Source organism: Chelonia mydas, chromosome 14, assembly GCF_015237465.2.
Source record: "Chelonia mydas isolate rCheMyd1 chromosome 14, rCheMyd1.pri.v2, whole genome shotgun sequence".
NCBI classification, from domain to species: domain Eukaryota; kingdom Metazoa; phylum Chordata; order Testudines; family Cheloniidae; genus Chelonia; species Chelonia mydas.
In genome coordinates, this window is record NC_051254.2 from 23,646,545 (window position 1) to 23,662,264 (window position 15,720).

The 15,720-nt window shown below is 49.7% G+C and overlaps 1 protein-coding gene across 1 annotated transcript; it reads right to left on the reverse strand.

Annotated features, from left to right (window-relative positions):
* Nucleotides 1-1,829: 1,829 nt before the first annotated feature.
* Nucleotides 1,830-15,255, reverse strand: PIRT (phosphoinositide interacting regulator of transient receptor potential channels). The gene is made up of 2 exons (XM_007072486.3): nucleotides 15,077-15,255; nucleotides 1,830-6,044 (listed from the first exon to the last, which is right to left on the reverse strand). The coding sequence occupies exon 2, from the start codon at nucleotides 6,021-6,023 to the stop codon at nucleotides 5,613-5,615; it is 411 nt and encodes a 136-aa protein (XP_007072548.1). The 5' UTR covers nucleotides 6,024-6,044; nucleotides 15,077-15,255; the 3' UTR covers nucleotides 1,830-5,612.
* Nucleotides 15,256-15,720: the final 465 nt, after the last annotated feature.

The window sequence follows — 15,720 nt, forward strand, 5'->3', positions numbered from 1 at the left end:
CACTGGATTAGTGATTCCAGCTCTTTCACACACGGGTGACACTGATCTTTGGATCCAGGCTCGGAAAGGAACATCCCTCCATGACTGGCACTCTAGGGCTGCCTCCTCCTTCTGTGGGCCCCTAAGCCGGGATTGCCTGTTAGACTGAGATGGGTATGTGGCACTGATGAATTCCCTGTGATGATAGGGGCATCTCAGGCATGGTGCCCACACTTGTTTCTTCCTCTCTTCCCCCTTTGTCTGCTGCACAATCATTGTGTTTGCATGCTCCAGCATCCCCCGGGGACGTGGTCAGTATACAATAACATGGATCCCTGTAGAAGTGGACAGCAAGGGTGTCAAATTCAGTGAAGTTACACGAGGGATGACTTTGGCCCCTCTATGGTAAAATGAAACCCAATTCATAGTAAGAGAGGAGACACAAACACAGCCAGACATGACACCTGCTTTTGGGCTTGTCTCTGCAAATGCTGGATGACAATGGGCTCAACCCTGCAGCCATAACCCACACGCATAAAGGCTGCCTGACCACGCCCTGACTTTTCTATTTGTGCTAAAAAAGAGAACTTGAGCCTTCCCCAGAAGATCTGCAATAACCGACAGCCTAAGGTTTAAACCGGGGGCGAGTTGCGGTCAGCAGGTTTGGCTGGGTCACGACCTGTCACGTGCACATTTGAACTGCTGATGCCCAGCAGTATTGAGTTTTGTAATGAATTTCCTTCTCGTTTTATAGAACAAGGGGAGGCGGCAAGTCGTATCTAACCTTGTTTTAGCAAGAGTTGGAGATAATCAGATTGGGCGTGTCACCTGATACCTTCTTAAAACAGCTCTTCTGCCCCATCCAGACTATTCTGGAAAGGACTCACGTACCTTTATTCTAGAGTCTGATAAGCTCTTTTTTCAGTCTTGCTAAATCCTTCACCACTACAACTTTCCGTGACTGTGAGTTCCACAGTCTAGTTGCACATTTTCCTTTTCTCGCTTTCAGGTTTGGCACCTTTTAATTGAAGTGACGCTCCCCTTGTTCTTGTGTGACGACAGGGAGAAGAGACGTTCCTGAGCTGCTTTCTCTATGCCACTAATTATTTTACGTAGTTCTATCATATCCCCTCTTATCTGTCTCCTCTTTAGGTAACAATCCCACTCTTTTCAATCTCTTCATAGTTATCTAGGCTCTCGGTCATTCTCAACACCCTTCTCTGATCCCCTTCCAGTTCCGCAATGTCCTTTTTGAGATGGGGTGTCCAGTGCTGCACACAGTACGCCGATAAGGGGGCACCATTGATTATATAGAGGCATTACTCTGCTCTCTGTGTTATTCTCCATCCTGTTCTCTATGCATCCTGACATCTCCTTTGACCATAGCTGCACACTGAATAGACACTGTTAATTGAACTGTGTGGGCCCTTTGTAGATCAATCAATAAAGACACCTGCTCAGTGGGAAGCTGCAGCCAAGAAAAGCAAACACTGTTAGGATGCACAGGCAATGGGAGGGGAATAATACAAAGCATATGATAAAGCCTTTACACAAAGCAATGGTGCACCTGGAAAATTCACCTGGGTAGAGGGGTCAGCACAAGACCCAGGCATTGCTCAAGTTTCACAGCAGCCCTGAGGGGCTCCGGGAGCAGATCTTACTCACATGAGTAGCCCTTGCTCACGTGGGCAGGCCATCTTCGATTTTTGAAGGCCGGACAGCTTGTGACCCCAGCAGCAGTGCAGACTCGAATGCCCTCTCCTCAGACTGGGCTGGGAGCGGCGACCCCTGGGGGTCTTTCCATCACCACAGTTACACGCAAACAGCGAGGGGAGTTTGATCCAGTACTTTATTCATTGCATTCGGAAATCAGGCACCATCCGGCCAGAGCGACGTCCACCCCCCCAACAAGGCATTAGCAGGCACAGGACTAAAATCAGGGCATGGGAGAGATTTAAGAGGAAGCTACCCTCAGCTTGTCACATCCCAGATGGGGACTCCCCTATGGACAATCTAACCACTTCAGAATACACGTCAGATACCAGTAAATCAGCTTCTGGCCGAGCGCTCTGCCCATGGCAAGGTCGGGGTTTGGTGTCTTGCGCACACGGCACTACCATCCTTTAGCAGGTAGTGCTCCGAGCCCGGGGAGCATCTCAACCCTCTTGGGTGCCTCACCTCATCTGAACCTTCAAGAGGCGGCTGGCTGAGCTGCATTTGTTTCAGGCAAAACTGAGGGGACTCCCAGGAGGAGTCTCAGACAAGGAGGCTCTCGGACAAGGAGACTCCCTCACAGAGCCAGAGTCAGTGGAGCTGCACCTATGAACCTCAGTGGATCTGAGAATCTGGAGAGTCCCAGGCACCTTGGAGTACAAGGGATGTTAACCCGCCAGAGGGTCTCCTTTGGAGTAGAGCTGAAATTTAAGGGGGGAGGGGCAGGGCACATGGGTGGGAGTTAATCATTTCCATGCCAGCCAAGAAATGGCTCGGATTCCTTCGGGATCTGCTCATGGAATACTGAACAAATTCACCAGGGCCGCCCCCCAGAGCCAGGGCTGTATACTTTCTTATCTTGAATCTTGAATATTGGGCTCCCTGTCCCCACCTGCCACCCACATTCTCTATTAATATGAAACCCCAGGGCTCAAACCAGAGCAGCATTCTCCAGGAGCTATTAACCTAAGGCCCCAGAGCCCCTGCCCAGGCCCAGCACTGCACTTGCTGCAAGAGGGTGAATTTCAGTGCATTAACATTAATGCAGCTGGACCCTTCCCTTTGCAGCTAAGGGCTAGACCCACTCACTGGGTGCTGGTGTCCATGGAAGGAACGTTTGTGTTGTGGCAGCTGGATTTATTTTTTGGTTGAATTGCTTTGGAAGCAGGCCTGGTTGGCTTAGCTCTATCAGCATTGTGGTAGGTAGAGGGCTCTGAAAGAGACTTTCCTCTTAGCTCAGTTTAATAACAAGCCCAATGGACGTGTTAGAAAACTGTCATTACCAGGAAAGAAAGTAGAGATACAAATGCGGTTAGTGCAAGAAACACTCAGCATGGTCTGATCTCAGCACCCTGCCCCAGACTCAATGGGAAGCTGTCGCTGTGAGTGCAGAATGCCATGCATTGTGACAGGGCTGCACTGAACCCAATGTGATCTTCTAATAGATGCTCCAGTTTCTTCTCCAGCTTAAGATCCCTTCATTTCATCAGCAGGGAACAAGCGTCTCAGCTTCTCAAGCAGCAGTCCTGCTCTGTGGCTGGGCCAGGGAAACGCAGGCTGTCCCCAGGGACTGGTGTCAGTTCTCATTGCTCCATTGCCTTGTAATCGTACCTGGCTCTTATATGGCACTTTTCACCAGAAGATCTCAAAAGTATGTCACAATCTTCAGTGTATTTATCCTCCCAACCCCCTTGTGAGGTAGGGCAGGAGGGGAACTGAGGCACTGAGAGGCTGAGTATCTTGCCCAAGATTGCACAAGGAAGTTTGTAGCAGAGAAGAGAATTGGATCTCAGTCTGCAAAGCCCTAGGTTAGCGCCCTAGTCACTGGACCCTCAATGGCATTATGACAACATGCAGCAGTTAAGGGTCTTCCCCACAGATTTTAAGGTCCAAAAGGATTGTTCAGATCACCAGAAGCTGTGGCAGTCTGATCACTTCTGACGTTTGAAACAAAATCGTTAAGCTTTGTGAAGACTAGAGGGGTTCTGCAAAACACAACCAGTGCCACACAGACTTTCATTCCTCTTTCTCCTAAGGAATTCAACTTGCTATCCAGGCTGAATGGCTGCATTTGGCTCAGAGAGGAGGATTCTGGTTGCAAAGAAGAGCCAGACTGTGCCTTTTCCATGAGTCGCAGCCATTTGGTCTCGGATGAGTGTTGTTCTACATCAGAAACCATCTGGGGCCGTTACAATGCCACCTCACCAAAGCTAGACTCGTCGGTGCACGGCCGTGTCCTGACACGGGAGAAAGAGTGGTCTGCATGCAGGTATTGGTTTACTCAGTGCTATGCTTATGGGGCTAACCAGAGACACAATCCAATTGTGGTTGCTGAGTCTTCTCAGCTCCCATTGACTTCAGTGGAGTCAACAACAGCTCAGCTGCTTTGAAAATCAGGCGATTTATGTAGGCGCCTAACTACGAACTAGGCGACTATTTGTAAAAATCTTGTCCCTAGTATCCAAACCAAAGACCAGTTGCACAGTTGGATTTGCAGTTGGGACGCTGTATTTACAAGTTTTTTAAAACTAACTGGGCCCCACTGGAAAAAGGCAACTACAATATTAACCAAAAATATTTGGTAATGATTCCTGCTTTTGTAGGTAAATTTCCCAGGGTACATAATTCTTAACAAGAGGAGTTCAATGGCCTTGAGTTAAATAAGACATCTCCTTTACATTTGCTCTTGTTCCGCCCAGGTGGAATGTTTGAGGTTTGTGCTGGAATCCATCACAACAGAGACAATCACTCCAAACTGAGATAAATATGTAATTGGTGCAATATAGCCTTGCAGCCAGAGACCTTGAGGAACGGAATTTCTTAGACAGTCTGTAAAATTGAACAGAGAAATGCTACTTCTGTGCTCAGTTGCTCTTCAGCTTGGCTGTTTAGGTAGAAATAAATATCACCCCACACTTCATCAGAAAGTCTTGAGTAAGCAACATATTGGAATGCCCTTTTGGAGTAGCATTGCACACAGACGCTCGTTTCATAGTGACAATTACGAGATGAACTTCATACACATCCCCATCTAAGTCCTTTCATTCTCAGCTGTGGATCATGCATGTTTATCATTCTGGATGTATCCTCTGAGGTCCAATGCAGGGTTGGCTAGAAAGAAATGATTCTGTTTGCCCTTGCAGAGCATTCTGAATGCACGGTCTCCTCCAGATCCCATTGACATATCCTGGCACTATGGATCGTCTATATCTGAAGTGTTGTACTTGGTCATCTTAGCCAGAGAGGGGTTGTAGCCATATGGCTGATGGAGAACAATCCAATCCCTTCCTAGCGTAGCCCTGTTTCCCCTATTAACACAGCACGTCCTGAACAGCTGAAATCCTTTCCGGCGATACCCTGTCAGACCTGTCCTGTGACTCTTACTGACACAAGTAGTGGCATTCAAATCCATGGGACTGCTCCCGTGAGTAAGAGTCAGTCACCTGAGTAAAGGGTTACATTTTCTAGTGAAATCCCATTCATAGAATCATAGAAATGTAGAGCTGGAAGGGATCTTGAGAGGTCATCAAGTCCAGCCCCTGAGACCATCCCAGACAGGTGTTCAGCAGTACAGGTGCCGGGTGTTGATGAATACAGTTCAAAGCTTTGTCCTCTATAGGACATGGTCAATGTTTGCAGGTTTGCTCAATGTACAGTCAAGAGCAAAATCTAGGGCTTGGGCCCAACCTGCTTGTCTCCACACCAGTATTCTGCTTTCCTAGCACATAGTGTGAAATTTACTTGCCCACAGAGGACCTGCATGGGGATGAATGTCACCTATGGGGAGAGGAGAAGGTCAAAGTTGGGGATCCACTAGGCATGTCTAAGAGCAGGATAAGGCCCTAATAATCTCATGGCAAATCCAGTCAGGCTGAAAGAGGCATTGCTTGCCACCCGCGAGTGCTAAGCCTGAGCAGCCCTCAGCGGTTAAAGAAGAATGACTTGATGTTCTGAAAGAAGCGTGATTTCTGTCTCTGCCGCTGCTTCTTCCGGATGACGGGGATCCAGACGAAGCCGCAAACCAGGAGCATCAGCCCCAGGGACAGGAACGCCGGGCCGCACATTTTGTAAACATTCTTATTGATCGTTATGAAGCAGGACAGGCTGGTGACCACCACCCCAAAGAGGAAGATGGCGCCTCCGACAGAAACCACCACGATGGGCTTGTGGTAGATCTCCCACTTGTTCCTGGGTGCATTGGCCCAGACGGACTCACTCCTGGAGCTGATGCACAGCGTGCTGGCTGTGTTGCTAGTGATCAAATCCTTGGATTCAGGGGACTTTTCACTCCCATCCAGGTTCTTGGGGTGGGTTTCCATGGTGCTGGGCATTGCGGGTCTGGGGGTTAATGCCTGAGAGGAACAGAAGAGGAAAACAGAGAGGATTAGCACTGCGGGGACTGACATTCATTCACAGGGTCATGCTGTTTGGAGGGGTCACTGATTAGGTGGGGCCAAAGGCCACCCCAGAGCCAGAGCACAGAAAGGCTCACGGGGTTGCAGCTGAGAGAGGACTGTATTGCTCTTGTGGGAACATCGCAGCTTAAAAATACCCCAGCTGGGCCCAGTTGTGCCCGGGCATTGAGCAAGCCCATAGGAACTCCTCACTCTGTGCCCCTGTGCATGGGTCCAGCACAGTTTTTGCTCCATGGATCACAAGAACCCAGCTCCCATTGGGGCACTTCGGTGAAATGGCCAGTTTTCCAAGGGTGCTCAACACCCAGCAGCTCCCAGTGCTCTTGGTGGGAGCTGCTGGGCGCTGAGCACTTTGGAAAATCTGGCCCTTTTGGGACCACCCCTAGGGCAAGGCTAACAGCACTAGCCAGCAGCCCCTGCCCTGCCTTAGAGCAGCCAGCAGAGCTGACCAGGTACTGCAGTCAGTGTGTGCCACATTCTCAGAGCAGGCATCAAAGGGATGGGAGGAGCAGAGCTCTGGAAGGCCCGGTGGCCTGTGTCTCCTTTCTCATGCCCCGCATTTCCACCTGAATCCACCTCTGCTTACACCAGAGTGAGAGAAGACCCCGCCCATGAGATACAAGGACACCAAAATGCTTCACCAGGGAACGTGTCATTGTCCCCATTTAACTAATGGGGAAACTAAGGCACAGAGTGGGGTGATGGCTTGCCCAGGTCACCCGGCAACTCGGAGAGCAAGTTGGGAATGTGGTGCACATGCCAAGCTGCCCAGTCCAGTGCCCTACCCAGTGGGCCACGCTGCCTTCTCACAAGCCTGGCATAGGTAGGTGGTCCTAACTGTCATGGCTTCCACAGATATGCTTGCCCCCACAGGCCTTCTAACCCAGAATGCACTGGGGGGCCTAGTGACAAGCTTTCCCCAGCCAGCACCCCCAATCCAGCCTGGTTTCTTGCTGGGACCCACCCTGTTCAAATCTCCCAACAGTAGTGCCTTCCTTGGGCTAAACACTCTAGGCTAGACAAGGCCACCTGGGGAGAGAGAGATGAGAGACCAAACAGAGCAGTTGGTAGGACTGGGTCTAACTTCGCCTTTGTGCTTTCTCCCTGCTTGTGCATCTGGGCAGCAGCTGGCCACAGTCAGTCCCAGAACGTGGGACTTGTCAAGGCCACATGTAATTTTAGTTTAGGGAGGCAGTGTGTGGCCCAGCAGCTAGTATGGTAGGCTGGGACTGAGGACACCTGGCTAGGTTATATTTCTGGCTCTGCCTGGGGCCTGCTGGGTGACCTTGGGCATGTTGCTTCCCCTATCTGTGCCTCAGTTTCCCCATCTGTACAATGGGGCTAATAATACTGGCCACCTTTGCAAAGGGCTTTGAGCTCACTAGAAGAAAAGTGCTAGATCAGGGCTAGGTGTTAATACGCAGCCTTTGATTTGCCAGGAGGAGAGTGAGAGACATTTCTGGGATGGTGAGTGGTTTGCGCTCCCCAAGGTGCTGTTAGCTGCAGGATCTGCTCACGTATGTGGAAAGGCTCCGATTCTAAGTAATCCACACAGAGAATTGCTCTCACTGGAATTGCTGGGCTCCTCATGGGCCCCAGTGTTGCAGTTACTTTCTCACCAAATCAAGAAGGAAATCCATTTTCTCGGAAGCCAGCAGTGTAATGCAGAGAAGCCATTAGGATAAGAGGGAAAGTGGTGGGGTTTCTATAAACTGCTATTTCCACTGGGCTTTGATTGGTTGCTGGCTGTTGCTGAAACACAGAAAGCAGGCAGATTAACCCCTCAATGCTTGCTGTCTGCCCTTTGGAAACTTCAACTGGTATGCAGCAGAAAATGCCAGATCCACCCTCTGTGGCCTACAGCCCAGAGAGTGGAAGATCATGGATGCCAGTCTAGCGATTTCATTCATCAGTGTCTGTGGAATAATTCCAGCCCAGCTGCAGGTGTAGTCTGGCTTATTTCACCTGGAGCGCAGGCCTCTCAGCCATCACACCGGGGGCTGGATGACCCAGGAATGGCTGGGTGACACAGAGAGCGATGCCAGCTTTGTAACTGTGGCCAGCCCCCTATCCATCTAAGGTTCAGGGCTTTGTAATTCTCCTGCAAGAACAGAGGGAAGACAGAGTGCATAATGTGTGCAGGGAAATGCTCTGTTTTAGGGGTCTCCTGTAGGTATCTATTTAAGGGGCAAACCCAGAACCCTGCACTTAGGACTCAGCAGGCATGCAAAGGAAGAAATGACATTTAACTGCTTTGGGCCCGAATCTAAAGACTCAGGCCCATGGCTAGCTTTAGGCACGTCAGTTACTCCAGTGTTTTCAATGGGCCGGTCATGTGTGAAGTGGAGCACCGTCATAAGGCTTTGCAGGTGCGGGCCCATGTTTTTTAGTACAGCCCACAGTCGTTTGCTCTGGGCAGGATTTGTGATCCGGAGCAATAAGCTTTTGAAAACTCTTCAGTCCTCATTTGACATATGCAGGATGATTAGCCTCATCTGCATTCTTTGTTCATCTTTGGGGCTGCATAAAATTGCATCTCCTGCATTTGGCTGGGGTTAGGAGACATGGAAAACTGCCTTGTAAGTGCCCAGGGCTGGACTATGAGCCCTGGAAAGTCCTTCCAGCCAGCTGTCAGATCAGAAGTGAGACCTCAGAAAATTTCCCATTGCGAGGAATCAATGAGGGAGCTGATGCTGTGTAAATGGAGTGCAGTTAGAGAGGTTACCAAGCTGGCACAGCTGCTAAGAAAACCTGTCTGTATTCTGGTGTAATGGACCAAATGGAGCAGCCAGTGCCCGATGCCAGTGTCTCCTAAGATTTCCCCCCTGCCCATGTGTTCAGTTTATTGTGAACAGTGTCCTCCCTGTTCTGGCCCTGGTCACTTTCCTTCTAGTGCACCCCTTTGGAAAGGTGGAGGAATAATACTGGGAACAATAGCTAGGATCCCAAATCAAGGGTCAGGGCCCCACTGTGCTAGGGCTGTACAGACAAAGAATGAAAAAGACAGTCCCTGCCCCGAAAGCTCCCCATCTACATGCCAGACAGGATGTAACAGGTGGACAAAATAGACCCAGAGGGTGGGGAAAGGATGAGGAAACACTGTGAGAAAAAAGCAGAATCACAAAATGGATCACATCTCTGTCTGGGAGTCTGGGAGAGGCTCCCAGATCTGATGCAAATAAGTGACTGTCCTGGATTCTCACAAGCCCCCACCCTCAATACTTCATCCTCACTAGAGCTGGGTGACTAACCAGTCCCTGGCAGTTCAAAAACAAAACTTGGTTCGACCCAAAGGGAAATAAAACATTCCAAAATATTTTAGTGAATCTAGAATCAACAAGAATTTAGCTTCGTTTAAGTTTCTGGGCACTTTTTTCACGTAAACGCAAAGGAAATAAAGGGCTAGATTCACAGAATGGAGGCGGAGGAGGAGTTGGTGATGATTACAGGATTAGAAAACATCTTATAGTGATGGACTCAGGGAACTCAATCTGTTTAGTTTAACAAAAAGAAGGTTAAGGGGTGACTTGATCGCCGTCTGTAAGCACCTGCCTGGGGAACAAATATTTGATAGTGGGCTCTCAGTCTAGCAGAGAAAGTCATGACATGATTCAACGGCTGGAGGTTGAAGACAGACAAATTCGGACAGGATTTGAACAGGGAGAGGAATTAATCACTGGAACAATTTACCTAGGATTGTGGTAGATTCTCCATCACTGGCAATTTTTAAATCAAGACTGGGTGTTTTCCTTAAAGCTCTGCTCTGGGAATGATTGTGGGGCAGGCTTCTGGCCTGTCAGACTAGCTGACCCCAATGGTCCCTTCTGGCCCTGGGAGCTCTGACCTGTATAACTGCCAGCCCAGTAATTAGGCTGCTGCCCTGTGGTGGGTTCAGTCCCTCCACTGCCTGCCATGGAAGAGGAATCTGAACTTGGGCCTTCTGCGTTACAAGAGGTGCCCCAGTCACTGGCCTATGGGATGGTCTGGGAAGAGTCTCTCTGCTGGTGAAGCTGCTCCACTGTGTAATATTTGAATAGTCACTGGGGCAGGCAAAGCAGATGCTGATTCTAGAGCACCATGGCGAGGGCATGTGCTTATACCAGGGGCCACCCCATTCCAGCTCCCTTTGTACTCCAGGCAAAGGAGGGAATGCACTGGTGTCTCCCAGACCCCAGTTATGGGCCCTAGCGATGGGGCTAGGGTGGGTGGAGGCAAGTGGGGTCCCCTCAGGGTGTTGGAAATCCTGAACGATTGTTTTTGCAGAAACTATTTGGCAGATTCATGTCATATTTGTGAATAGAGCCGGGGCGACGAAACGGTATTTTTGGCAAATAAAAAATGTGTCCCAGCAGTAAATCCAGCCCCTCTCTTCTCCTCGGCAGACTCCCCGTAGCAGTCAGTCAGGGCTGCTGGGGCCGTGTCCCTTCCAAATAATGACCCCTCAAGAGGGCTGAGGTGGGTGGGTGGGTGGCTGGCTTCAGGGGGCCCATTCCTCTGGACATAACCATCCCCTGGCCGAGGGGGAGCGACTTGCCCCGGCTGCACTGGGAGCCAGTGTTGGAGCTGGGAATGCTGAGCGCACAGCGGGTGGAAGGCAGCATTGTGCGTCCGAGACCAAGCTGGCTAGGGCCTCGGGCAGTGCCACAGCCACCCAGAATGGGCCAGAGTTGGTCAGGAGGGCCAGGAGCTGTGGAGAGCCCTAGGGGAAGCTGCTTGGGGGTTGGGTGAAGCGGGAAGTTCCCTGGCACTTGGCTGCGCTGAGCACGGCACAGGTCCCACAGCTGGGGTGCGTGGGTCACAGCCCTGAGCGGTGCTGCCATCTCAGCGCTGCGGGCCCAATGCCCTGACAGGATGGCTGATGCCAGCGCCGCATGCTGTGCAGAGAGATCAGCTTTCCCCCTTTCCAGCCAACCCCTGCCCTGCCCCTGAGTGCTCTGCAAATGAGTCCCTGCTGCCACAGCGTGACTCCTGGGCCTGATCGCCACGCACAGGTGATGAGCCTGCTACAGCCTGGCTAACAGAGCCAGGACTTTTAGCTCAGGTAGCAGAGGCCTGTGTATTGCAATCTAGAGGACTCAGGTACAATCCCCACAGCTGCTGACACAGGGGCAGTTGCATGCCCCCGCTGCCCTTAGAAAGACCAATGCCCAAGGCTGGAAAAGACCAGCAAGTCCCCAGCGGGAGCAGCGTTGTTCCCACCATTGCCCACTCTGCCTGTCCCTAGAGATAGGGCCTCTTCCCGGTCTTCCCCAGCCTAACACTTCTTTCCAGCCAAAGGGGGGGAACCAGGAGTCACAAATGCCACATCCCCAACTCCAACATCCCAGCAAGGTGCCTGGCTACTGGCAAGAGCCCTTAGCAGGTTGTCAAGAAATACCCAAGGCATCATTCTCCTCTCGCTGCTGTGCTGCGTGGGACTCTGGGAAGGTCAATTATTTTGTGCAGGAAATTCTCAGCATCTCCTGGTTTGTCTAAGTTTCCTGAGACATGTTTTTGGGTTTTTTTTGTCCCCTCCACTGATTGCTAAGAAACGGAAATCAGATTTGGCTTCCAACTGCTAGGAAATCTAGAGATTCTCAGTAACAAAAAGAACAAAATTGACTAAGTCAGTCAACAGTTGGAGAGCTGGTAAAAGTGGGAAATCCTTTTCAACAATATGTATTTTGCTCCAGACTTCATTTCAAGGCTACTGGATCCCAAGTTATTACGCTCAACACAGGAGCAACAGGATGAAATTCTCTGATCTGGGTTATGCAGGAGGTCACATTAGATGCTCTAATGGTCCTTTCTGGCCTTGGAGTCTGTGAATCTCGGAATCTCTCAATGCGCCATCTGGATTTACAGGTATCTTTGTGGTGGATGGAAAGGAGGAATTGATACAGTGCGACGTGCATGGGATCATAAAGAGAAGGTGTGTGGATCTCAAACTGCTCTGGAATGGCAGCTCTCCAGCCTATGGAAACACCCCTCACCGTGTCCCCTGGATTCTCTGCCCTTTTCATGAGTGTAGAAGTTTTATGGTGCAGTTAACAAACAATGCCATTGCACCTGGGAATGATTCCTATTGTTCCTTAACATGTTTTCAATAGATCTTGGAGCCCTGGGGAAACTGCAGAAGACTGGTAGAAAACTAATGTGCCAATTTTCAAAAAGAGTAAACGGGATGACCCCAGTAATTCTAGACCTCTCAGCCTGACCTCGATCCCAGGCAAGCTGACAAGCTGCTGAGACAGGAGCTGAGAAATAAAGAATTAAAGGAGGGGAAGTTAATTAATGCAAATCAATGTGGGTTTATGGAAAATAGATCCTGTCAAACTAACTTAATATCTGTTTTTGATGAAAGTACAAGTCTGGTTGGTTGATAAGGAGATAGCGTTGACATGATTGATTGCGATGTCTGTAAGGTATTTGACTTGGTACCGCACGACATCTTGATAAAAAAACTAGAACGATATAAAATTAACATGGCACACATTAAATGGATTAAAAGCTGGCTAACTCCAAATGTAACCGTAAATGGGGAATCATCACTGAGTGGGTGTGTTTCCAGTCGGGTCCAGCCAGTATCAGTTTCTGGCCCTACATTTACATTAACATTTTTATCAGTGACCTGGAAGAAAACATAAAATCATCACCGATAAAGTTTGCAGATGACACAAAAATTGGGTGAGTGGCAAATAATAAAGAGGGCAGGTCACTGATACAGAGAGACCTGGATCACTTGGTAAACTGGGTGCAAGCAGACAGAATGCACTTTAATACAGTTACATGTAAAAGTATGCATCTAGGAACGAAGAAAGGCCATACTTACAGAATGAGGGACTCTATCCTGGGAAGCAGGGACTCTGAAAAAGATTTGGGTTTATGGTGGATAATCATCTGAACATGAGCTCTTAGTGTGACACTGTGGCCAAAAGGGCAAATGTGACCCTGGGATGCATAAACAGCAGAATCTCAGGAAGAAATAGAGCAGTTATTTTACCTCTGTATTTGGCACTGGTGCGAACACTGCTAGAATCCTGTGTCCGGTTCTGGTGCCCACAATTCAAGAAGGATGTTGATAAATTGGAGAGGGGTCAGAGAATAGCCATGAGAATGATTAGAGGATTAAAAAACCTGCCTGGACTCAAGGAGCTCAATCTATTTGGCTCAACAAAGACAAGGTTAAGGGGTGACTTGATCACAGTCTGTAAGTATCTGCATGGGGAGCAAATGTTTAATAATGGGCTCTTCAGTCTAGTGGAGAAAGGTCTAACGTGATCCAATGCTGGAAGTTGAAGCTAGACAAATTCAGACTGGAAATAAGGCATACATTTTTAACAGTCAGAGTAATTAACCATTGGAACAATTTACCAAGGGTCATGGTGGACTCGCCATCACTGACAATTTTCAAACCAGGACTGGGTGTGTTTCTAAAAGCTCAACTCTAGGAATTTCTTGGGGGCAGTTCTCTGCCCAGGACTATAAAGGAGGTCAGCCTAGATGATCACAATGGTCCCTGCTGGCCTTGGAATCTTTGAATCTCTTTGGGTTGTTGGCGACATCAAGGAATTTACCATAATTAACGCCCCCCCCCCCCCGGTTTTAGGAGTTTAGAGCCCCTGTCACAGTGACTCTGTCCATGTTTGGGTTTTCTATAGTCCCTTCATCACACAATCTAAGCACTAGTGAATGACACAGAAACTGGCTTGTTCCCCTTCTCTTTGTGCCAGAGGTGACATGATTCCAAGCTGGGCAAAATGAAATATACAGACAAGGTACTGGGAGCCCCACCTTCATCCACCCCACCGAGCAGGTACATCAGTGAGATGACCACACATGGAGCGACAGGTTTGTTTTACCTCCAAGTGCAGCAGAACTTAAAGGAGCAAGCCAACCGGCCACTGACCTGCACTGGTGCTGAGACTGTCTAGGAATAAAGCATCTGGGTGAAGGGCCACAGAGTGCATCTGATTATTGAAGGAATGAAGGTTTTAAAAAGTGAACTCACCATGGATGATCCCGGCACGTGGGCACGACGCTCTCAGAGACAAGGGAACCGGCTACATTAACTATCTCCTCTACGCTCAGGGGGCAATCCAACGGTCAGCCCTCCCATCAGCGCCCCCAGGAGCAGATGTTGAAACACCCCAGGATTATTGAGCTTTGCATCACTTTGTGTTGATCCTTTTAGAGCAGGATCCTGCAGTCCGGCCCCAGGCAAAGCTCTTGCTGACTTCAGAAGGAGCTTTGCCTGCACAAGGCATGCAGGATGGAGCCCTTCAAAAGCAGTTCAGCACATTAAACCAACCACCTTGCCCCTCTGCTACTCCCCGTGTATGACAAGGTCTCTGGTGTGGTGTGTGCTTGGGAAGACACAGGCTATTTAGACTCCAAGACTCTGGCTACAGATGCAGAAATAGGGGAAACATACGGTACAAAGGGTTTTAAGCTGCCCAGGAGTTGTTCAATGAAAGATGGGGGGCCAGATTCTGATCTCCATTACACTGATGTAAATTCAAGTCACTGTTGAGATCCATGCAGAGTTATTCTGCTGGTGTAACTGATAGCTGGGTCTGGCCCTGTGGACTGAATCCTGTGATTGCAGGTTTTTAGCATCCTCTAGAGTCAGAGACAGTTTAGAGGGTCCCAGCAACTCACCCAGTGTCACCTGTCCGTTAAGCATCAGATCTGGGACTATTTGCATATCCCTTTTCGGTGCTTACTTTGCAAAATATAGGTTCCTCCTCTCTAGAGACAAGAAACTCCCCAGCCCCCGAGTCCGGGGTTCAGTGATTCTCAGTTCCAACACGCATCTCCCGCCCATCCACAGACCTCCGCAATCCCAACCCGCAGCCCCTTCCTATTCATGGTGCTCCTCAATCACCACCCATAACCCCTTCTTATTCACACTGCCCCTCAATCCTGACTCGCAAGCTCCTCTTATTCATGGTGCTTCTAAATCCCAATGGTAAAAGATTCCTACTTACATGGCTAGCAGCTCAGGACCGGCTCCTCTGCCCCACACCTGGATGGAATTTGGAGTAAGTGGGTGTTATGATCTCCCAGCTCCAGCTAACCGTGCCCCACCCCCGACATTGTCTACAGGGCTGTGTTGAGTGGTTAATAACCAAGGGAGCATAGTCCAGCTCCGATGAGCTCACCAGCTATCAGCGAATGGCTTAACTCTTCCTTTCCCTGCCTCCAGGCCTTGAGAGCACAGGATTGGCTCCAGTGCAGCTGCTGGTGGGTTAATATAATGCCAGGCCTCAGCGGTGAGTCTAACTACATTGCAGGGGAGGAACTGTGGTCAGTGGCTAGAGAAGCAAACGGGGTGGCAGAACTCCTGGGTTCAGTGGCTGATTTAATGTCTGAGACCTTCAGCAAATCACTGAAACCTTTCTGGGCCTCAACTTCCCATCTCTAGAATGGGGACACTGCTACCCCCCAGCACAGGAAGCTGCAATTAACGTCTGGAAAGGGATTGGAGATCTGTGACTGGCGGGCACTACGGATTACACAAGATAGGAACCATCAGTGATTCATTCTTATGCCTGCACTGCCACAGGGCTGGGGCAGCTCTCACACACTGCCTTTCTCCTGCATAGACCCAGGGCCAGATTCTGATACCAGT